This window comes from Orycteropus afer, unplaced genomic scaffold (assembly GCF_000298275.1).
Source record: "Orycteropus afer afer isolate SDZICR_OR568_19922 unplaced genomic scaffold, OryAfe1.0 scaffold00461, whole genome shotgun sequence".
NCBI lineage: Eukaryota > Metazoa > Chordata > Mammalia > Tubulidentata > Orycteropodidae > Orycteropus > Orycteropus afer.
Genome location: NW_006922048.1, coordinates 705,662 through 729,949, shown reverse-complemented (window position 1 = coordinate 729,949; position 24,288 = coordinate 705,662). Strand labels below are relative to the sequence as shown.

Below are 24,288 nucleotides of genomic sequence, written 5' to 3'. Positions count from 1 at the left end.
AAGCTTGTAAATATGGTATCTGGAAAACAAAAGTAAACGTTGCTGTCGATTTTGATTCACGGAGGCTTTTCTTGGCTGCAGTCTCTGCAGAAGCAGATTCCAAGGCCTGTCTTCCAAGGTGCCCTGGGGTAGGTTTGAACCATCAACTTTTAGGTTAGTAACCCAATCAAACTATGTATTGCATTGGGCAGACCCACTGCAAGAGACCTCTTTAAAGTGTTAAAGAGCCAAAATGCCACTTTGAAGACTAAAATGCGCTTGACCCAAGCCATCATAGTATCAATCACCTCATTTGCATGTGAAAGCTTGACGGTGAATAAGGAAGACCAAAGAAGAACTCATGCATTTGAACTGTGGTGTTGGCGAAGAAGTAAATGTACCATGGACTGCCAGAAGAACTAACACATGTCTCTTGGAAGAAGTACAACTAGAATGGTTAGAAGCGAGGACGGTGACGACATGTTATCAGGAAGGACCAGTCTTTGCAGAAGTCCGTCATGCTTGGTGAAGGGTCAGTGACAAAGAGGAAGACCCTCAATGCGGTGCACTGACACAGTGGCTGCAGCGATGGGCTCAAGCACAGCAGGGACTGTCAGGCTGGGAGGGACCAGGTAGCGTTACGTTCTGTTGTGCACAGGGTCAGTACCCGTTGACACTAACTGGACAGCGCCTAACAACAACAGCTGATGGAGAGCTGGCAAGATGATCCTGGATTAACTGGCTGGGCTCAGTGTAATCACCAGTTAACCAGCTGCCCTCGAGTCAGTTCCAGCTCCTGGTGACCCCACGTGTGTCAGAATAGAACTGGGCTCCAGAGGGTTGTCAGTAACTTGAGTTTTCAGAAGGAGATCACCAGGCCTTTCTTCTGAGGCAGCTCTCAGTGGCCTCAAACCGCTAAGCTTTCAATCAGCAGCTGAGAGCATTCACTGTTCACACCACCCAAGGACTCCAATACCCAACCACTGCCATAGAGTTGATTCTGACTCAACAGCGTCCCTAGAGGACAGAGTAGAATTGCCCCAGAGGATTTCCAAGGCTGTTGATCTTTACAGAAGCAAAGCCCAAACCAAACCCACCTGGAGTTCATTCTGACTCACAGCGCCCCTAGAGGACAGAGAATTGCCTTACAGTGTGTCCAAGGCTGTCAAGCTTTACGGAAGTAGATTGCCTCATCTTCCTCTCTGGGAGCAGCTAGAAGGTTTGAACCACTGACCTGGTTAGCAGCCAAATGCCTTAACCCAAGGACTCAAGACCCATAAATGTGAGTTTCTCCCTTGCTCCCGCTTTACAGATATGAAAACTGAGGCTCCAAGAAAGTCACTTGTTAGTGTCTTGGAACTGTATGTGAAGGGGACGGACCCATGTCCCTTCTCTGTGGGAAGTTTCAGTTTGTCTCTTAATCTCCGCCCCCCACACACACACCATTTTCGGTGAAAACCACCATGAAAGAGCTTAGAAAATTTATTCTTTTTCTTTTCCTTTGAAATCACACAAACAGGCAGGGAAGTGGGACACAGCACGGGTGGAGGGATGTGGAAGCCATGGGGGGTCCTCCAGCCCCCAAAACACCCCAGTTCCTCTGCTGCAGTCTCTCAGCAGGCCTCCCCAAAGAGTAAGGAGTGGAGGGAGGGGTCCCCCAATTATCCTAAGCTCAGAATCCAACTATAAAGTGCAGAACACAGAGAGAGTGGTGGGCTGGGGGCTTGGGCTTGGGAGGGGTGCGTCTGCTCTCATTGGTAGAAAAATAGACCTGCCTGGGTGTGGGGGTTTGACTTTTTAATTTTTTTGCATAATTGGAGATGGATTGGAGCAAGGTGGTCTGAGGAGAAGTGCTTCTGGCTCCCAACTCTCTTTGAGGACTGAGGGACACAGCCTGGAGAGGGGCTGGCAGTGCTGTGGTGATGGGGTCCCTTTAATTGGCTCCTGGCCTCAGAATGCCACCTTCCCAGCCCCTGAGAACTCCAGGGGTTGTGGTGGAAGACATTGCAGAGTGGAAGGGGTTGGAGGGAGCAACTTCCCTGCAAGTCCCAGAGGCTTGGCTATGCTGAGGATGTGTGAGGGACTAGGGGTGTGTGAGGCGGGTCAGCATCCATGCAGGGAGTGGGAGGTGCAACCCTTCCACTGCTGCCTGGCCCACGCTGAGTCAGGGCCATCGGCCAAATCCCTTGGGTGTTCTGGAGCTGGGAAGCCAGGACCTGAACTTCCCTTGTAGGCTCCAAGACCATGGGACCGTGTGTCATGGGGCGAGAGCTCTGGTGTGTTGGGGCTGGGGGTACGTGGGATCCAGGACCCTGTGACCAAGCTCCTGGGATCTAGGATTTGGGGTCTGAGGGCTCAGGACCCATGACCTGGGTGATTCAGATCCAAATCCAGGGTTCAGGGAGTCGGGACCCAGTGCCTGAAGCGTTGGGGTCACACTTCCCTGGATGAGGTTCCAGAATCCCATGATGGGGTCAGCGGGGCTGCCATGCACAATCTGGGACTGGTGGTGGTGGCAGGACCCAGATCCAGTTGCTGCTGTGCTGTTGGGCTCTCCTGCTTATGGTTTTAGGAGCCAGAATCCAGTGCGTGGGGCTTGGTGAGCTGGGATCCACTGCTCGGGAGTTGAGAATGTAGTGGTTGACATGTAGGGACCCAGCAGTCCAAGCATAGGGATCCGGGATCCAGTGGTCGAAGCATAGAGACTCAGGAATCCAGTGGTTGGAGTGGGGGTACCTGGGATCCAGTGGTTGGGGGTTGAGGGTGTAGTGGTTGAAATGAAGGGACCCGGCAGTCCAAACACATGGAGGTGAGATCCAGTGGTCAACCACAGGAACTCAGGAAACCAGTGGCTGGGCCCCGGGATCTAGGCTTTACACTGTCAGCATCCAGTGACTGAGGTTTCTTGATCGATAGAATCCAGGGGCTGAGCCTGGAGATCCAGAGCCTGAAGTATGGGGATCTGGGGTCCCATGGCAGGGTTGGGGGATCGAGGACCCAGTGTGGCAATGGGTACACTGAATCTGACGCCTGCAGAAGCTGGGGTATGGGTGTTGGGTTTGGGAGTATGTGCTCTTGAGGCTGGGGTATCAGGACCTGTTAGCTGAGTTGGTTAATCAGTGGTTAGGACATGGTGATCCAGAAACGAGGGATATGGGGTGGGACCTAGTAGACAGGAGGTAGGGAGCAGCATCCAGTGATTTGGAGAAATCAAGATTAAAGGGCTGGACTGTGGAGGACCGTTGATCTAGGGGTTAGGACATCAGACACGAGTTGCTTGAGTGTGGCTCTCACAGTTGGGTGATTGGGTTCAGGATCCAGAGCTGGGGTAACGGGACCTACTGGTTGAAGTGTGGGGATCCTGTGACTCAGTGATTGGGCACAGGAGCCTAGGATCCTGGACTTGGGGTACTAGGATCCAGTAGCTGAAGTGTAGAGATCCAGTGGTCTTAGGGGGGCAGATGTAGGATCCAGTGGTTGGGCTCTCAGTTTCCTAGTGGCTGAGGTATGGGGGATGTCATAGTTGGGGTGAGGGATCTTGGGGGAGGGCTTCGGGCCCCTCACCTGGACGTGACCCCTAGGGCCTGCTTCATGTTCTCGTAGACCACATAGGAGATGCTCACCGCCGGGATAACCTTCATGAAGTTGGGGGCAATGCCCCGGTAGAGGCCCCGCACGCCCTCCTGGGACAGGATGTGACGGAGGAGGCCCAGCATGGAGAACTGGGGGGCGCCCTCCATGGAGGCTGTGAGGGGCGGGGGAGGGCCAGGTCACGCCCAAGGGCCCCTCTCACTTCCCCCTTTTACCCCTCAGGGCTGGACCAGGTGTCCATTGCAGCAGGAGGGAGCAGGGTTAGACTAATAGTGGGACCTAGCCTCAGGAGGGGTTCCACTGGCCTTGGAACTGGCTGCCCCCTTTTTACCCCAACCCTGAGGACCTAACTTTGAGAATGACTATGAGTCGGGGCCGACTCGACGGCACATAACAACAACAACAACAGAAACAAAGAAGGTACATATGTGTGTGCATGTGTGTGTGTGCATGGCAGTGGAGGGCAGAAATTCCCTCTGCCTGGAACTTACTTTCCTCCACCTCTGCCCAGCTAACTCCTATTCATCCTCCCCACTTCATGGCCATTTGAAAGCCACCTCTTCAAGGAAGCCCTCCCTGATGCCCCCATCTCAGCCAGGCCCCCTTCCTCTCCTTTTAATTCACCCCTAAATTCACACTTGACTGTGGAATGCTTTATTTCGCATCATTCTTCCCCTCCAGGCTGTGAGCTCTCTGGGGTAGAAATCCGGACTCTCCCTGCACTAATCCAGCCCCAGTGAAAAGCATGAAACACAGTAGCTAAAGTTCCCAAGGGAATTCTCAGACCTGATTCAGGGATAATGGGGGAAAAAAAAAAAAGAAAAAAAAGGAACTTCATAAGAAAAGAAAACTGAGAAAAACAATAACCAGCCTCACCCTGCCCCTCCTTAACCCAATTCTCCACCTTCTCCTCACTACATCCCAGCCTTGCAGATTAGAAGCTCGAGTTACCCGCCAGGAAATGCTAGCTGCCTGCCAGCCTTGCTCACTCACGGCATCTGTTCTCCTATTTGATTTTCAGCTCCATAAGGATAAAGGACTCCCACATCAGTGACACAGGAAGGTAAACTGAGGCCCAGAGAAGGGAAGGGCTTAGGCAAGGATCCCAGCCCTGCACTCTACCTGGGAGAACTGGGGGAAGAGAAAGTGTGACCCAAATTCTGGACCCTCCCTGGCCCACCCTCCAGCCCTGGCCTCACCTTGAGCCTGCATCCGGGTCCGGATCAGGGCCAGGGGGTAGCTGGCTATCTGGCCACAGGTGCTGGAGATGGTGCCGCAGGCCAGAAGCACAAGGATGCCTGGGTCTGCTGAGTCATGGCTGTACTGCTGTAGCCACCGGTTCTTCAGGGTCTGGTGGGAGTCAGGAAGGAAGGGTAGTGCGTTGAGGCCGGGTGACATGGGTCCCTGGCTTCAGAGGCCTTGTGGGCCAGCCCTGTAGCCCGTGAGGAGCACTTACTACCTGCCAGGTATGTGTGTGCGTGTCTGTCTCTGTTGTCGTTAGGTGCTGTTGAATTGGTACCAACTCACAGCGACCCTGTGTACAACAGAACGAAGCAATGCCTCGTCCTGTGCCGTCCTCACGTCTGAGCACACTGTTGCAGCTACTGTGTCAATCCATCTCATTGACGTCTCCCTCTTTTTCACTGACCCTCCAATTTACCACGTGTGTTGTCCCTCTCCGGGGACTGGTCCCTCCTGATAACATATCCAAGGCACTAGAGATGGAGTCTAGCCATCCTTGCCTCCGTGGAGCGTTCTAGCTTTTCTTCCAGGAGGCATGTGTTTGTTTTGCTGGCAGCTCGTGCTACAGTCAATGTGCCCTGCCCTCTGTCTCTGCTGCTCTTTCTGTAACTCAGAAGTGATAAGGTCTAGGATCCACCTCAACTGATCAATTGCTTACATTACGATAGCATTACGGAAGGTGAGAACTTCAGATTACATTAGTAAAGGCCAGTGGCCATTCAGTGGTAGGAGTCTCACCTTCCATGTGGGAGAATGGGGTTCAATTCCTGGCCATTGTCCCTCATTCTCAGCCTTCACCCATCTGTCAGTGGAAGCGTGCATGTTGCTAGGACACTGAACAGGTTTCAGTGCAGCTTGAAATTGGCTAATTTTCAGAAGTAGATCACCAGGCCTTTCCCAGATGCCCTTACTCAACCCACACCTCAACTCTATGATGGGCAGAATAAAACCGCTCCCATGACCATGTCCTTATCCTTGGAATCTGTGACCATGACACCTTGTATGGCAAAAAAGCACCTTACAGATGTAATCAGGTCCCTGGGTGGTGTGACTGTTTTACAATAGCTGGTAACCTAAAGGTTGGCAGTTCAAACCCAACCAGTGGTACCGTGGAAGAACAGTCTACTGACCTATTTCCATAAATATGACAGCCAAGAAAACCCTATGGAGTCATTCTGCTCTGACACACATGGGGCTGCTAGCAGTTGACCAATGGCAACAAGTTTGGGCTTCTGTTTTTGGTTAGGTGTTATTAAGGGCCTTGAAATAGGTAGGGGTGATCTGGGTGACCCAGTGTCATCATACAGAAACCTGTTATTGTTGTGTCAACTCCAAGTCATGGCAAAGTCCTTTGTGTTAAAATAGAACTGTGCTCCATAGGGTTTTCACTGGTGGATTTTTCTGAAGGAGATGGCCAGGTCTTTCTTCTGAGGCACCTCTGGGTGGACTCAAAATTTTAGGCTACCGACCAAGCACTTAACCATTTGTACCACCAAGGGACTCCTATGTAATCCTAGGTGTCCCTTCTAAGAGTCAGAAAAGGAAATGGGTCCGTGGAAACAGAGGTCAGAGAGAGAAAGACAGGAAGATGCTATGCTGCTGGCTTTGATGAGGAAGGGTGAGGCCACGAGCGAAGGAATGCAGGCAACCTTTAGAAGCTGGAAATGTCAGGGGAACAGATTCTTCCTGGTGCCTCCAGAAGGAATGTGGACATGCTGACACACCTTGGGTTTATCCCAGTGAGACCCATCTCTGACTTCTGACCTCCAGAACTGTATAGTAATAGACCTGTGTTGTTTTTAAGCCACTATATTTGTGGCCCTTCGTTACAGCACTCATAGGAAACTCATATGTCCTCCTGTGGCAGATACTGTGGGTGCCCAGCCCTTATCCTTTACTCCTTCAGTTCAAACCTCCAACTTCCAGCTGTCAGCATCTATAACTCTTGGCCTGAGGACTTTTTCTGGAGCTGGGCAAGGCTACTTTGATCACATAGGACCACGTAAGAAGTGCTAGGAATTAACATCTCCAAAAGCAGCCTGCAGACTACAGATGACAACCGATAGGACTTGATGTATCAATACTCCAGCTCCAGGGTCTTAAAAGCTTGAAAATGGCCATCCAGGGCACAATTGGTCTCTATTTATTGGGAAAAACAGAGGAAGGAGTCAGGAATAGAGGAGGATATAGACTGTGTGGACAATTGCTTCCATGAAAAACTGCCTCCTTTGCCATGAGATCGGAACTGGATGGTGCCTGGCTACCATTGAACATTTAGATAAAAAATTATATATAATCCTGATCAAAGGGGGGCACATGTAGGAAAGATTTCAAATTCTCATGGAATGCAGACTTTCTGGAGCCATAGAGGCTGGATGAACCCCTGAAACTATTGCCCTGAAATAATCTTTAAACCTTAAACCAAAAATATCCCCTGATATCTTCTTAAAACCAAACGACAGTTTAGCTCAACTAGAAAAGACTGTTTGCCTTGAGCATTGTGCTTGTTTAATTAAGAACTATCTCTGTGGGATGAAATTGACAACAGCAACTCAAAAGATTAGATAGAAAACTCAGGGGGCAGTGAGTTTATGTTAATGGGAGGAACAACTTGGAAAAGGAGGGTGAGGACCATCGCACAATTCACAGAATGTCATCAATGTCACTGAGTGTGTGTGGAGAAACTGTTAATGGGTGTGTATTCTACTGTGTGTATTCTCAACAACAACAACAAAAATACATTTAATATAGACATATAATTATAATGAGCTCTGGTGGTCCAGTGCCTAAGGCATTTGACCACCAACCACAAGTTGGCAGTTCAAAGCCACCAGCCACTCTATGGAAAGAAGACTGGGAAATCTACTTCCATAGAGATACTGCCTTGGAAACCCAAAGGGGGTCGCTGTGAGTCGGAATCGACTTGACGGCAGTGAGTTTGTTTATATATACATATATATATCCCCCCAAAAAACAAACTCACTGCTGTCAAGTTGAATCTGACTCATGTTTCTAAGGTGGTATCACTATGGAAGTAGATTGCTTGATCTTCCTTCCAAGGAGTGGCTGGTGGGTTTGAAGTGCCAGCCTTCTGGTTGGCAGCCAAATGCCTTAGGCACTACGCCACCAGAGCTCATATATATCCAGCTCCCTCACCACTCCGGCGGGGTGTGTTCTCTGCTGCCTCCCAGAGTTCCAGGAGGACAGAGCTCCAATTGCCCACAGTGGTAACTTACTTGACAACACACCCATTTAGGCTGCCTGTCCTGTCTCACTACCTCTCAAATAAACCACTGGCCCTCACAGCCCTGTCTCCGGATCTGCTTCTGAGAGAACTAAGATAAGTACTAAGATTGTCTCTGTTTTACAGAAAATAAACAGATTCAGGGGAAGTTACTTGGTCAAAGCCACAAAGTAAAGAAAGGTGAGAATTGACATTTAGAGCCACATCCAAGTCCAGAGCTGTGCACTTAAGTCTTGAGAGCAGCTAACCTCTTCTGAAGCCTTCTGTGAGGTCTCTTTGTAAGGACAAGATCTTTTTTTTTTTTTTTTTTTTTCTACCTTATTAGGGCTAGGTAGCTCACAGGTTTCATTTCCTATGTCAATTCTGATCCATTGATAATGGTTGCCCAGAACTGTGTAGAAAGGGACTCTGGAGGAATGAGTGCTGTGATAGATGAGTGATGTCTGACCTGGGTGAGGAATGGGTAAGGAGAGGTACGTGTTTAGCATTATTACCTTTCCAACTTCAGTAGCCTCCTTTTGTGTAAGCTCTGGTGGTGTAGTGTTTAAGGCATTTAGATACTAACCTAAACGGTCGGCAGTTCAAACCCACCAGCTACTCTGTGGGAGAATGATGAGGCAGTGTACTTCTGTAAAGATATACAGCCTTGGAAACTGTATGGGGGCAGTTCTATTCTACCTGTAGGGTTCTGTGATGACAGTGAGTTTGATTTTTTTGTCCTTAGAGGAACCTCTGGGTGGTGAAAATGGTTAATATGCTTGGCTGCTGACAGAAAGTTGGGGGTTTGAGTCCACCCAGAGGTACCTTGGAAGAAAGGCCTGGAGATCTCCTTCTGAAAGACCACAGCTGCTGAAAGCCCTACGGACTGCAGTTCTCCTCTGACACACATGGGAGCGCCATGAGCCGGAGTCAACTCAGAGGCAACTGGTTATTGTGAGCTCATCAGCCCATCTGTCAGTTGTCACACTGCGGTGGTTGTGTGTTATGGTGACACTGGAAGCTTTGCCACTGGGATTCCAAATACTTATGGTGGACAGGTTTCAGTGGAGCTTCCTGACTCAGACTAGAAAGAAAGGCCTGGCCATCGACTTCCTAAAAACCATTCATTGAAAACCCTCTGGAGCACAGTTCTACTCTGACACACATGGTGTCACCATGACTTGGAGTTGACTCGATGGCAGCTCATTACTGGTTTGTATTTGGGGTAGCATTTTTCAAATAGGTGTTTAAAGAGGTACTAAGTGCTGTCCTGTTGAAAAGAGGTTTGATGGCTGTAAAGGTGTGGGAAACACTGGGTTAAAACAAAGTGAATCAGTCACTTTCCAGCAGGACTTCTCAGAGCCTTTAAGGGACAAACATACATTTTGAAACTCCAAAGAGGCCGTAGTGTTTCTCAAACTTCTTCTTGTTGTTAGGTGCTGGTACCATTGAGTCAGTTCTGATTCATAGCAACCCTATATACTTACACAGAGAAGAAAAGAAATCCCCAAACTCAAACTTGCTGCCATCAAGTTAATCTCAACTCATGGTGACCCCAATGTTACAGGGCAAACTGCTCTACAGGGTTTTCTTGGCTGTCATCATTTTTTTTTATTTTTTAAATAATATTTTATTGTGATGTTGCTGAAGGTTTACACAGCCGTTGAGGTTCCCATTCAACAATTTCTGCACAGATTGTACAGTGACATTGGTTCCATTCTTTACAATGTGTGAACATTCTCATTATTTGTTTTGGTTGTTCTGTTTCCATTAATCTAGTTTCCCTGCCCCCTTAGATGCCCATCTTTGTTTTAAACTCACTGCTGACCATTTGGTCTCCTAGATGACTTTGTAAAGGAGCACAGTCCTCACGGGTGATATTCTTTACTTTGTGAGTCAATCACTTATTTAGCTAAAAGGTGACTTTGGGAGATACTTTTGATTCAAGGTATAGGAAGTATATCAGGGCTTGGCTGTAATCTTTAATGGAAGCACATCAGTAGGCCTTTCTTCCTTGGTACTACTGGACAGGTTGGTACCACTAGATGGGTTTGAACCGCCAACCTTTAGGTGAGCACTCAAGCACAAATCGTTTACACCAGCTAGGGTCCTCCTTTTTTGGGGCCCAGAATCTGCTAATAAGATGTTATGGATTGAACTGTGTCCCTCATAAATATGTGTTATAAATCCTAATCTGTATACCTGTGGTTATAATCCCATTTGGGAATGTGTTGTCTTTGTTATGGTAATGAGGTAGGGTTGGTATAGGGTGTGTCTTAAATCAATCTCTTGAAGATATAAAAGAGATGAAACAAGCAAGTAAATGGCAGCAATGGAGAAGAGAGATGCCAAGCCACACGAAGATTCCACATGAAAATCGCCCAGGAGCCAACACTGAAAAGCGACAAGGACCTTCTCCCAGAGCTGACAAAGAGAGCTGCGCCTGAATTTGGACTTCTAGCCTCCTCAGCTGCTAGAAAATAAATTATAGCAACACTAGATAACTAAAGGAGCCTTGGTGGTGTAGTGCCTAAGCCATCTGACTGCTAACCAGAAGGTTGGCAGTTCAAACCCACCAGCCACTCCTGGGAAGAAAGGTTGGACAATGTACTTCCGTAGTGATACCACCTTGCTATGAGTAGGATCCAGCTTGACAGCAGTGAGCTTTTTTAGATAACTAAACATGATCAAGTATGACCAAGAACCAATGGTACTGAAAGAAGAAGTCCAAGCTGTACTGAAGGAATTGGGAAAGAACAAGGCTCCAGGAATTGACGGAATAGCCGCTGAGATGTTTGAACAAATGGATGCAGTGTTAGAAGTGCTTACTTGTTTATGCCAAGAAATCTGAAAGACAGCCACCTGGCCAACTGACTAGAAGAGATCCATATTTATGCCCATTCCAAAGAAAGGTGATCCTACAAAATGTGGAAATGAGTGAACAATATCATTAATATCACACACAAGTAAAATCTTGCTGAAGGTAATTTAAAAATGGTTGTAGCAGTACATTGACAGGAAATTTCCAGAAATGCAAGCTGGATTCAGAGGAGGACGTGGAAGGAGGGATAGCATTGCTGATGTCAGATGGATCTTGGCTAAAAGCCAAGAATACCAGAAAGACGTTTACTTGTGTTTCATTGACTATGCAAAGGCATTTGACTGTATGGATCATAACAGATTATGGATACCATTGCAAAGAATGGGAAGTCCAGACACTTAATTGTGCTCATGAGGAATGTGTACATAGACCAGGAGGCTGTTGTTCAAACACAACAAGGGGATACTGCATGGTTTAAAATCCAGGAAGGGTGTGCATCAGGGTTGTATCCTTTGATCATACTTACTGAATCTGTACGCTGAGCAACTAATCCAAGAAGCTGGACTATTTGAAGAACGAGGCCTCAGGATTGGAGGAAGACTCATTAACAACCTGCAATATGCAGATGATACCACCTTGCTTGCTGAAAGTGAAGAGGACTTGAAGCACTTCCTGATGAAGATCAAAGACTACAGTCTTTAGTATGGATTATATTTCGACATAAAGAAAACAAAAGTCCTCATAACTGGATCAATAAGCAACATCACAGTAAATGGAGAAAAGATTGAAGTTGTCAGGGATTTCATTTTACTTGGATCCATAATCAACACCCATGGAAGCAGCAGCCAAGAAACCAGACGTCATGTTGCGCTGGCCAAATGTGCTGCACAGACCTCTTTAAAGTGTTAGAAAGCAAAGATGTCACTTTGGAGACGAAGGTGCATCTAACCCAAGCCGTGGTATTTTCAGTCACCTCATACGGTGGATGATGAATGAGGAAGACGGAAGAAGAGTTGATGCCCTTGAATTATGGTGTTGGCTAAGAAGACTGAAAATACCATGGACTGCAAGAAGAACGAACAAATCTGTGCTGGAAGAAGTGCACCCAGAATCCTCCTTAGAACTAAGAATGGCCAGACTTCATCTCACCTACTTTGATCAGAAGGGACCAGTCTCTGGAGAAGGATGTCATGCTTGGTAAAGTGGAGGGTCAGCGAAAAAGGGGAAGGCCCTCAACGAGATGGACTGACACAGTGGCTGCAATGATGGGCTCAGGCACAGCAGGGATTGTGAGGCTGGCGCAGGACTGGGCTGTGTTTTGTTCTGTTGTCCATGGGGTGCTATGAGTCGGAGCCGACTGGATGGCACCTAACAACAACAGATAAGTAAAGACACAAGGTTATATCTTATTGCTCCCCCAAATCCTCAGTGGCTTCCTGTTACACACTTCGGATAAACCCAAACACCTCATCACAGAGGCGTTGCTGACTCTCTGACCCCGGCCTCTATCCTAACCACTTCCCTCCAGCCTTCCGCACCTCCAGCAGGCCAAGTTCACTTCTGCCTCCCGGCCTTTGCACTTGCTGTGTCTTGCCCACACCCCCTCCCGCCCCAGCATTCAGCTCCAACAGCAGTTCCTCTGGGGCTTCCCTCCATCCCCTCACCCACTGTAACTCCCACTGTGACTCGGAACTTCACATCTTGTTTTATTGTCTTCTGAGAAGTTAGAGGATCTGAAACTATCTTGTTTGCTGGGTGACAGTCTGTCTGTCTGGCCCATTGGAGTGGACGCTCTGGGTGGCAAGGGCTGGATAAGCCTCGTTTTGCCAGTACAACACTTGGGACACTGGATCCTGAGTAAACATTTGCTGAATGAATGAACGAATGAATGGACGAGTGAAGAAGTGAATGAACAAACGCCTTGTCACTTCTGGCTGTGTATGTACTAGGTACTGGGAAGGGGAGGTTATATAAAAGGCAGACATGGAGTATCTTGGATTAGGGTTAGCTACAGAATTTTTGCCACCACCCGTCTGTCAGTTTTTTGTACTGTGATGGCTTGTGGGTTGCTATGAGGCTAGAAGCTATGCCATTGGTATTTTTCAAATCCCAGCATGGTCACCCTTGGTGGACAGGTTTCAGCAGAGCTTCCAGACTAGGAAGAAAGGCATGGTGATCTACTCCCCAAAATTAGCCAATTTCAACCTCTTTTGAAAGCCAGTCAACATCCTAGCAACATGCAAGCCTCCACTGATGGGGTGCATTGGCCGGGAATCAAACCTGGGTCCTCCACATGGGAGATAAGAATTCTGCCACTCATCCACCAATGCGCTCTCTTTCTAATAGAATATAATTGCCTTCTACGATGTGATCTGATGTTATCACATTCCAAAATGCAATCTAATGTAATGTAATCAATCAGTCAGTTGATGTTGTACTACTATAGAGTGGATCCTAAACCTAATTACTTTTGAGTTCTACAAAGAGACGCACAGACACAGACACACACACACAGGCACACAGGGACACGTGAGTAAGGCAGACACATTAGAGGATCATTTCTAAGCAAAGGGACCAAGGAATGCCTGGGAAGTACCAGTGGGGAAGGAACCTACACAGCTGATGCCCTGAATCCAGACTCCCAGCTTTCTGAACTGTGAGAAAATAAATTTCTGTTCATGAAAGCCACCCCCTTGTGGTATTTCTGTACAGCTGCACTAGGAGGCTCAGACTGGGGGTTCCCAAGGATTGCAAGGTCTGTGATTCTGCTCTCCCACAGGAGTATCATCCCTGTGAGAGTGGCAGGAGGTAAACTGAGTCAGCCCTCAGGAAAGGGGTGTGCAGTGGGCAAAAACACCAGAGGGGAGAAGAAAAGGAGAGGCGAGGCGGGCTGCCCACAGACCTCGTAGACGGCCAGGTCGATGCCTGCGTAGGGGATGATGCCCAGCACGTTGGGCAGGTAGCCGCGGTAGAAGGCGCGGGGCCCCTCCCGCTCCAGGATCTGCCGTGCACAGTCCTGCAGCCCCTTGTACTGGCCTGTCCAGCCCAGCGTCAGGCGCGTCTTCAGCACCTGGGGAGGACCAGGGCAACAATTACCCCCGGAAAAGCTGCCCCCAGACTCACCACATCCAGGAAACAGTTACTCCTGGAAGTACACATCCTGAAAAGAATTACATTAATACAAAACTACTTATTCTAGAACCTTCCACACACACCCCCAGTCTCTATACCTAGAAATGGTTATGTCTCCCAGAGTTGCTTGTGGCAGTCACTGCAAACATCCTCCAATATCTTTATTCCTTCTCCCTTAAGAATATAGTTGCCATCCAGTCCATTCAGAGTCATGGTGACCCCACACGTGTCAGGGAAGAACTGTGCTCCACAGAGTTCTCAATGGTTCTTTTTCGGAGGGAGATCACCAGGCTTTTCTTCTGAGGTGCCTTGGGGTGGCCTCGAACTACCAACCTTTCAGCAACTGAGCACATTTACCGTCTGCACCTGCAGGAACTGTCCTTTAATAATAATCGAGAGAACCCTGTTGCTATGGAGTTGATTCCCACTCATGGGGACTCCATATGTCACCGAGTAGAACTGTACTTTGTAGGGTTTTCTTGGCTGTAATCCCTTACGGGAGCAGATTGCCAGGCCTCTTCTGTGAAGCACTGGGTAGGATCGAACCATCAACCTTTACATTAATAGTTAAGCACAGACTGTTTGCACCACCCAGGAACTTTAACCCCTTAATAATGTTGTTGTTTTGTGCCGTGGAGTTGGACCCACTCATGGCGACCCCTCCTTGGGTTTCCAAGGCAGTATTACTATGGAAGTAGATTGCCCAACCTTCCTTCCGAGGAGTGGCTGGTGGGTTTGAACCACCAGTTTTCTGGTTAGCAGTCAAGTGCCTTAGGCACTACGCTATTTCCTATAACCACACAGTGACTAGAAATAAAGAAAACTTTTCCCAGCTTCCCTAGATGTGGGGTCATGTGACTAAACCCTGATCAATAAAACAAGAAGAGGAATATGTGACTCTCAGAAAGAGACTCACAGGAGGGCATTCCCTCCTTAAAGGCAGGAACATGAGCTAGTTTCCACCTTTATTTCTTCTTCTTTCTTGCTGGCTGGGATGCAGATATGATGACTGGACCACAGCAGCCATCTTGGTCCATGAGGTTGGAGCTACATGCTGAGGTGGTAGAACAAGATTGATGGAAGCAACTTGGGTCTCTAACACTTTGAAGCCACCACACCAACCCTGAACTGCTCACATCCACATTTCCTTTACTTGATTTGTGTTTTTTGTGATTCTCAGAATTCTGATACACTATGCTACCGGAACCAGAAAAGAGTTCTCTGAAAGCAGCAATACCTAGAAATGATTCCCGTGGGGACAAGTGTCCTGAAAATCAGTATCTTTGGAAGAAGCATAGTCATAAACATCTGACTCCTACAATGACTGTCCAGTTATATAACCCAACCCCCTTCCCTGACCCGGGGCAGCAGTGGTTCCGTGGTTGAACTCTTGCCTTCCACGTGAACAACCCAGGTTCAATTCCCAGCCCATGCATCTCACGTGCAGCTCCCACCTGTCTGTCAATAGAGACTTGTGTGTTGCTAGGATGCTGAATAGGTTTCAATGGAGCTTCCAGATTAAGACTAGGAAGAAAGGCCTGGCCCACGAGAAACCTATGTATGGGTCATAATGGTCCCAACCACAATCAATCATGGGAACGGGGCAGGACCAGGCAGAATTTCACTGCATTGTGCATGGGGTCACCATGAGTTGGAGCTGACTGGATGGCAGCTGACTACTGTCCCTAGAAGCCATCCTTCCAATTGTAAGACCCAGAGAGGCCACACTGGAACAGCAGTGCTGGTTCGAGCCACGGAAGACATTCATTTCCTGCAGCCTACATGCACACCTGACCGCGGGGCACAGCAGCTACTGCAGACCCCCACCCAGCAGTGGGGCCCGCCCTTCTCACCTCCATGGGATAAATGATGGTCTGGGCCGTGGCTCCGGCCAGGGAGCCAGCCACGAAGCGCTCCTGCACGTGTAGCGTCTCCTGCTGCCCCCGAATGGCCCGCTTGATCTGCAGGTGGGAGGCGCAGGGGTGGCAGGGCCTCGGGGGCTGAGCTTCCCCCCCACTCTGCTCCCCACGTGGGCGTCACACAGGAGAACAGACACCCACTGCCCGGTACCTCAGCCCACACGCCAAGCAGACACCTCCCCAGCCTGCTTCTACCTGCTCATAGGCCATGAACTTGATGGCCGACTCCGGTGCAATCTTGAGGACATTAATGCCATTGCCCCGCCACAAGGAGCGGACGCCTCCCTCGCGAATCATGTTTCGCAGGCCCCCCAGCACGTCCAGGCGGTTAGTCTTGGAGGCGTGGACCTGGGCAGGGAGACAAGGGGACTTGGAACTGTCAAGCAGGCCCGGGGCAGGGGGCAGGTCTCTCCAGCGTCCCTCACCTGCATGAAGACCTTGAGGCGGTCCAGGGGGGCTGTGCCGGTCCGTGACACGGCACCTGCCACGGCGCCTGCCACCAGCTGCTTCCACCACATGCCAGTCTGTTTTTCCTGCTCCGAGAACTCGTCGGGCACTGTCAGGCACTCGCCGATGTCGAGGACCTGATGGGGCGGGGCTGGTGCGTCATGCCACATGGGGGCAGGGACACGCGACCTTGTCCTAAACAAGTTCACCAGTTCCTGAACGCCCCAGAGATCGCACTGATGAATCTTGCTTGGAGAGCCTAGGCGACCCCTGTTGAGCCCCTACCAGATGCCAGCAAAGCATCCAGCCCTGCGATGTCCCACATCAGGATCCCAACATCCCTCCTGGGGACCCCACCGGATCCCACCAAAGTCCCACCCAGGCACCCACCACATAAAGATCCCTCTGGAGCCAATGAGATCACTCCAAAGGCTCCCACCCGAGGGTCTTCCCACAAAAGGATTCCGGAAGATCCTCCAGAGCAGCACACAATCCCACCCGGAATCTCCCACCTCGGCCCCTGGCAGATCCCTCATCAGAGCCTCAGTCGATCCCATCAGAGCTCCCCCAGGGACCAGCCCTCCAGCAGAGGTCTCCTAGGAATTCCCAGCGGATCTCCCCAGATCCCACGGATGGGTCCCTTCCAGATGCCACCAGTGCACCAGAAGCATGGCTCAGGGATTCCCACCTGGGAGCTCATATCTAGAGCACCCCCTTCCGGATCCTCCAAAGGCCCTGGCTTTCTTACAGATTTTGCTAAGAGCCTCAGAATTCATCATTCTGCAGAATGGAAACCAGGCAGAAGGGGCACTGGGCGGGTGGCTGGTGGCAGGCCTGCCACCCCATCTGGTAAGCTCTTTTTGTCCTGCACCCCCAGCCTCCACAACCTGTCCCCAGAGTCTCTGCAAGGAACACTTCCTTGCAAAAGAGAAGGGTGCCAAATGGGTCCCTGAGTCCCAAAAAGAAGGGGAGAGGGAAGCCTCAGCCCCGAGCTTCTCTCCATGGTTCCTTCTCATAGAGGGTTCTGGGTCCCGCCCCTCCAAGCCCTGGGGAGATCAGGGCAAGGCGGCCAGGGAGGAGAGCCTCAGATCCCGGGAGAGGGGACTGCAGCCACCCAGCGGGGAGGGTCACCCCCACCTCACCGTGGAATGCTTCCAGAAATAGACCACGTCCTCCACGTTCTCCAGAGAATGCAACAGGAAGTGGTCACGCCATTCCTGCCAGTCAATGGTCATCGTGCCGTCTCGGTCCATGCTGTGGGGGGGTGGGGGTGGGGTCAGTTACTGGGCGGGGCTGGGGTGAGGCTCTGCTAGGGCCAGGCTTGGGCGTAGAGTGTCCTTGAAGCATAAGCCTGTTACTGTTCTTCTTAGGTCGAGGGGATCCCAACTCCTAGCACCCCCACGTGACAGAGTAGAATTGCCCCCTAGAGTTTCTCAGGCTGTAATCCTTTAGGGAACTGATAGCCAGGTCTTTCTTCCAGTGGAGCTGCTGGTGGGTTGAACCTCGCCTACCATTCTGTGAGCAGCCGAGTGCTTAACCTCTGCACCACTAGGGCTCATTGAGCACATGCCCAGTACCGTTTCAACCATGTACTCCATGGATTGCCCCATGCTAAGTCCCAATAAAAAACAGTGGCCATGATAAGGGACAAGGTTGTGGTGGCTTCTTGGCCACAGCCAGCTACCCAGAGGGAGTGAGTAGTTGGACCTGTGGGCTCTGGACCATGGTCCCAGGGCACATCAAGCTCAATTGGCAAAACACACTACACAAAACATTGTTCTATATCCTACTTTGGCGAATAGTGACTGGGCCTTAAAAGCTTGCAAGCAGCCATCTAGATGCAATGATGGGTCTCTCCTTATCCAGAGCAAAGAAGAATGAAGAAAACCAAAGACTTATGGAAACAATTAGTCCAAGGGACTAGAAGACATATGATCCTCAGCCTATACGACCATGAGACCAGAAGAAATAGATGGTGCCCGGCTACTACTGTCAACCACTTGGAGAGGGATCAATGTAGGGGATCCTGAATAGAGTAAGAGAATAATGTGAAACAAAACTCAAAATCATAAAAAAAAAAAAAAAAAAAGACCCGTTTTGCTGCTCTGATAGAGCCTGGTGAGACCCCTGAGACTATGGCCCCTAGTCACCCTTCAGGTCTGGAACTGAACTCACTTCTGCGGCTTCCAGCCAAACAACAGACAGGCATATGGCGTGAACATTTACATCAGGTGGATACACTCCTCAGAGTGGTCAATCTTGGGAGAACAGAAGGGCAGTGTTTGTACAGGGAGACAGCTCAGGGGGCAGGAGTGCATGGAGGGAAGGATCCAGGCAAGAGATAACTATGGGGAGGAAGTGGGAGGGGAGCTGTTGCATTGTGAAGTCAATGCCATGAAACCAAATGTGTATGAACTGCTGTATGGAAAATGAATTTACTCTGTCAACTTTCACCCAAATCACAATAAAAATGTAAAAAAAACAAATAGGAAAACAAACAAACAAACTGGCCATCCAGTCAACTCCAGCCCATGGCTCCTCACTGTGTCAGAGTAGAATTGTGCTCCATGGGGTTTTCAATGGCTAATTTTTCAGAAGTAGGTCTCCAGGGCTTTCCTCCAAGGTGCCTCCGGGTGGATGTGAACTTCCATCCTTTTGGTTAGCAGCCAAGCATGTTCACCGTCTGTGCCACCCAGGGACTCTGCCCACGTGCCTAGTCCTGCTCCTGACTGTGTTAGTTCTAGTACTAGTATTAGTTCTAATCACACTGTGTGGATTGTCCCTTATTGATTCCTCATAGCAACCTGTCAGGGGTTGAATTGTGTCCCCCAAAAAAGACATAATGAAGTCCTAACCCCTGGCACCTGTAACCGTGACCTTGTTCAGTAATAGGGTCTTTGCAGATGCAACCAGTGAAGTTAACATGAGGTGGTCCTGGAGGAAGGGGATCCTAATCTCATCTGAGTGACTCCTTATAAAAGAGGAGGAAAGACACAGAGAGATGGAGGAAGGATGCCGTGAGACCCACAACCTAGGATCGAGCAGAGAGGCAGCATGGCAGTGAGGAGAGAGGCGACGTCCGCCAAGCTTCAGGAGGAATGGCCGCAGTGCTGTACTCTAACTCTGGACTCTCAGCCTCGAGAACCGCGAGACAACACATTGGTCTTCTTATAAGCCACCCAGTCTGTGGTATTTTGTTAGGGCAGCCCTTGATGGCCCAGTGGCAGAATTCTCACCTTCTGCGTGGGAGGCCCGGGTTCAATGCCTGGCCGCTGCACCTCCCACACAGCCCCCACCCACCTGTCAGTGGAGGCCTGAGTGTTGCTAGGATGCTGAACAGGTCTCAGTGGAGCTTCCAGACTAAGAGGGACTAGGAAGAAAGGCCTGGCAACTGGCTCCTGAAAATCAGCCAAGGAAAACCGTATGGAGCACCATGGTCTGATTCGCCTACGGCTCTGGGGGATGGCGCAGTGCTGGGCACCATTTTGCTCCATGGTGTGTGGCCCATGAGTTTCAGGCCAGCAAGAAAGCAGAAGCAACAACAAGAAGAAACCAGTGCACAGCCTACTGGGGGCTGGGGTCACCCACATTTAAGAGAGGAGGAAACTGATGTTCACAGAGGTGAAGCAGCTGGCCCAAGGTCTACCTGACTCCAAAGCCCAACCACTCAACTGCACCCTCCTAGGCAAGGGGTCGGGGAACCTGAGTTTCCTGGCTCTCAGAACCCTAGCTACTCACCTGTGCAGAATTTTCTCTGCCTGCTCCAGCGAGATGGAGATGCCCAGGGCCCAAAAACTCTGCTGGATCTCAGACACATCGATATGACCTGCAGAGAGGGCCCAGGGGGTGGGATGGGTTGAACCGTGTTTCCCAATAAGATTGGTTGAAGTCCTAAACCCTGTAGCTGTGAACGTGACCTTGTTTGGAAATAGGGCCTTTAAAGGTGGTATCAGGTAATATGAGGACATACTGGAGCAGGGTGGGTCCTAATTCCATATGACTGGTGTCCTTCTATCTGTTGCCATTGAATTAATTCCAACTCACAGTGACCCCATGTGTGACAGAGTAGAAATGTTTCATAGAGTTTGCTTGGTTGTAATCTTTACAGAGGCAGTTTGCCAGGCCTTTCTTCCACAGAGCCTCTGGTGGGTTCAAATTGTCAAGATTTAGGTTAGCAGCTAATCGCAAACTGTCTGTGCTGCCCAGGGATCTTCCCTAGTGTTCTTATAAAGAGAGAGAAACCACAGAGACAGAAAGGTGTACAGGGGAGAGGACCGTGTGAAGATGGCAGCAGAGACTGGAGGGTGCATCGGAAGCCAAGGATCACCAGGGATTGCCTGAAGCCACCAGAGGCTGGAAGAGGCAAGAAAAATCTGTCCTAGGGCCTTCAGAGGCCCAGTGGACACCCTGATTCTAGAATTCCAGCCTCCAGGACCTGAGACAGTAAGTTTCTTTATTTGAAGTCACCTAGATTGTGGTAGGGAGCTCTGGGGGTGTAGTGCCTAAGGCACTTGACTGCTAACCAGAAGGCTGGCGGTTCCAACCCACCAGCCACTCCTCGGAAGGAAGGTTGAGCAATCTACTTCTGTAGTGATACCGCCTCGGAAACCCAAGGAGGGGTCGCTATGAGTCGGGTCTGACTTGGCGGCAGTGAGTTAGGAGATTGTGGTAAGGAGCCCTAGTGTACAACAGGTAAGCACTTGGCTGAACCGAATCCACCCAGCAGCTTGACAGGAGAAAAACGTGGCGACCTGCTCCCGTAAAGATTTACAGCCCAAAAAACCCCATGGGGCAGTTCTACTCTGTTACACAGGGTCACTTGTGAGTCAGAATCAACTTGGCAACACCCAATGACAACATCATAGTTTGTAGCACTTTGTTAAAGCAGCCCTACAAAAACAATACAGGGTGTGTGTGGGTGAATGTGTGGAACCTGGGGAACCGTAAAAGGAGCCGGAAGGCTTGTTAGGGGATGGCCTAACAAGACCAGGGGGTCCAGAAACCTAGGGCAAAGTCTGAGGCAGGATTGGGCCTGGGGGGAGGGAAAGTCCTGACCCATTGGAATCAGAGAATGAACCCAGAATGAATCCGAGGGTCATGATGGGGTCCCTATGCTAGAGAGACAGGAGTCCCTCGGTGGCACAAATAGTTAAGCTTTCGACTACAAGGTTGGCAGTTCGAACCCCCCCCAGAGGCACCTGGGAAGAAAAGCCTGGGGATCTGCTTTGAAAGGTCACAGCCCTGAAAACCTAACGGGGCTGCTCTGCTCTGTGTGCACGCGGTCACCATGAGTCAGAATGCTTTCAACGACAATCAACCAACCGCTACACTAGATGGGACTGAGACGCAATATTACAGACCCAGGAGATGCTATTCGTGGTGGTGGTGGGGAATGCCTCTATTCCTTAAGGAATCAAGAAGCAACTTGGGGAATCTGGGGAAAACGCAAGGGTGTGGAGGAGGGGGCCGCACCCCAGAAGGGAAAGGAGGCAGGATGGGATGGCTGGGCCTGGAACCACTAGCTGGGGGTGGGGAATGCTCCCAAAATAGCCTGTGAGTCAGCGGGGAGAAGCACCCTCGCGCTGTGCCAGCTCTGCCCCCCTGGTGTCTCCGGGCCCAGGGCCCCAGGCCCTGCCCAGAGGCTGGCCTTACCGTCCTGGTTCCGATCAAGGCTGTGGAACATGAGCAGCAGACGCTGTTCCCGCTCCTGCAGGTAGTGTGAAAACTCCTCCAGGTCCAGCCCGCCCTCAGGGTCGCCCTCGGGGGGGATGCCCTGGCAAAGGGGGCAGGGACAGAAGGGTTCCAGGAGGCGACTCCCCAATATGCAGATGCACACCTAGTCACCTGCCTCCGGGTCCTAGGGTCCCCAGCACCCCCAGGGGAGAGAGGGCAGGGAAATCACCATCCCCTCCAAGTTCCACTTCTCAGCAAGATGCCCAAGGCCACAGCAAGCCTGGGAAATGGGTCAAGTCTGTCCAGTTTTCAGAAAACTACAGCTCAGTGAGGTCAAATTGCTAGTTCAAGGTCACCGAGCTGGGAAGTAGTAGCCTTGGGCTCTTGTCCTGCCAGCCTGTCCTCCCAGTTATCTCTTATCAAAAGCTGTCCACCTGGCCATCTCCAGGCAGCATGGGGCAGGTCAGATCCAAGCTGAATGGGCAAGGCCTCAGTTTTCTCCATCCGGAAAATGAGAGATTGGACTGAAGGTTTCAAGATGTTATGGGGATACTTAAAGGGCATCTGGGGCTACAGGTGGGAGAAGACACCTGTATGGGAGAGGGGTTCTTGTCTTTGTAGATATGTCCCCAGCTAAGGGTGGCCTAAGGCAGGGCTGGGTCCTTGGCTGGGGCAGCCTGGGGCTCTGAGCCAGATTCAGGAAAGGGCAGGGAGGGAAGATAAACAGAGTGACTGGGGCAGCTGGCTAGGAGGGCAGTGGGTGCTCAGAGGGCCCCAGGGGGTGTGGAGGGTGTGTCTCCAGGAGGTGGGAGTAGGGCACGTCATGGGCTGTGCAGAGAGGCCAGAGGGTGTGTCGTGGGCAGTGGGCAGGAAAAGGAACTACTACAGTCCCAGGCGGAGAGCCCCCTCTTGGCTTCGGTTAGGGGAGTGCTGGCAGCTATACGGCTGGCCTGGGGCCTCCGTGGTCCTGTCTAGAACCACAGCTGCGTAGTAGGGGGAAAAGCACAGAGCCGCTCAGCGTGGACACAGGTCCTGGAGTCCAGCCACAGACTGTCCCTGGTGGCTCGGAGCGCTCCATTCAGGGGCTCCGGTCACCCGGGCCGAGCGCGGGACGCCAGGCAGGGGTCCGGGCGGGGGGTACCTGTTGGGCGCTGCGGTCTGGGTCGCCCCCGCCCAGCCGGGCCAGTCCCTGGCGCAACTCGTGCACATCCACGCGGCCATCCTTGTTACTGTCCAGCTCCTCGAAGAGGCGCCCCCAGCGCTGCCGCCGCTCTGCGTCGCCCGGGCCCCCCCGCATAGCGCCAGCCCTGGGGTGAGGGGAGGCCCGGCGGCGGCAGCCTCAGTGGGGGTTGCGCGGCTCCCCCTTCCTCCCGGAGCCCTGCAGGGCCAGCTCCGCGGCCACGGCCAACGCAGCCTCCGCGCTGCCTGCCGGGCTCCACCATTCGCAGGAGGTGGTGGCTGCTAGTCGTCGCCGCCCGCGCCAGAACTTGCGTCTCCTCCCCTGACCTGCTTTGGCTGGGAGGGGGCCGGGGGCGGAGCTGTGGGCATGAGGAGGGATGTCAAGGATGCTCTGATGTGGCACAGACAAGGGAGCACCAGGGTTCCTTCTGGAAAGAGGAGTTAGGGAGATCCATGGTCTCGGTTATGGTTTCAGAGCTTCGCTTCTGTGTGCCTCAGTTTACCCCCTTCTCCAAGGGCGCAAAGTAAGGAGATGTCAAGAATTGGGTCTGATGATCCCTTTCCACTTGACCTCCCTCCCCGACTAATCCCCCTTAGGAACTAAGGTTCTTGCCTTTTCCAGACGAATGCAAGAACCCTGCTCATCTACCCCTCCGTCTACCCGCCCGCCCGTTTCACTCTCCCCACTCTGTTACAGAAACAGAAGATCAAGACGCGGTGGGCTCCATCTGTCTCTTCATCCCGCCCGCGCGCCTCCTTTTTTCCTCCCACTCAGCTCGGGAAACGGAAGATCAACGCGCGGCGCGACTGCAAAGTCTTCTTCCTATTGGCCAGAGCCGCCGGGGCTGCGCCCGCCCGCCCCTCCTCCTCCCACGTAGGCGGGGCCTGCCTGCTGACCTGAGGTAGAGTGCGGCTCCGCTACCCCGCGGCGGGCCAAGCAGTCTTAAAGGGGCCGTGGCCAGGTCTGGACGTCGGGCTAACTGCTCTCTGCAGACCGGCCTGGGGATGCCAGTTGTCCGAGGCCCGGCTGGGGATGAGGACGGGGTGGTGGAGGGCTGGAGGCGGGGCCCCAGCCTGTCACG

The 24,288-nt window shown here is 51.3% G+C and overlaps 2 protein-coding genes across 2 annotated transcripts in view; both read right to left on the bottom strand.

Moving 5' to 3' along the window:
- SLC25A41 (solute carrier family 25 member 41) overlaps positions 1–2,446 on the bottom strand; it is a 14,928-nt gene extending 12,482 nt beyond the window's left edge. Inside the window, exon 1 of the mRNA XM_007954487.2 lies at positions 2,417–2,446. Coding sequence (XP_007952678.2) covers positions 2,417–2,446 — 30 coding nt within the window. The remainder of the gene's footprint in view (positions 1–2,416) is intronic.
- A 1,093-nt stretch (positions 2,447–3,539) lies between these two features.
- SLC25A23 (solute carrier family 25 member 23) lies at positions 3,540–23,324 on the bottom strand. The gene is made up of 10 exons (XM_007954447.1): positions 23,169–23,324; positions 22,007–22,127; positions 20,093–20,180; positions 17,497–17,608; positions 16,333–16,491; positions 16,103–16,255; positions 15,842–15,949; positions 13,759–13,926; positions 4,770–4,920; positions 3,540–3,724 (listed from the first exon to the last, which is right to left on the bottom strand). Exons 1-10 carry the CDS (start codon positions 23,322–23,324, stop codon positions 3,540–3,542), a joined length of 1,401 nt encoding a protein of 466 aa, XP_007952638.1.
- Between the last annotated feature and the right edge of the window lie 964 nt (positions 23,325–24,288).

Excerpts from the sequence above, each read along its gene's own strand:
- SLC25A23 (XM_007954447.1), bottom strand. The coding sequence starts at position 23,324 with ATGCGGGGGGGCCCGGGCGACGCAGAGCGGCGGCAGCGCTGGGGGCGC. Across the intron at positions 22,128-23,168 it reads CAGACCGCAGCGCCCAACAG|GGCATCCCCCCCGAGGGCGA; the intron begins GTACCCCCCGCC and ends CCCCTTTGCCAG. Across the intron at positions 15,950-16,102 it reads AGTTCATGGCCTATGAGCAG|ATCAAGCGGGCCATTCGGGG; the intron begins GTAGAAGCAGGC and ends TCCCACCTGCAG.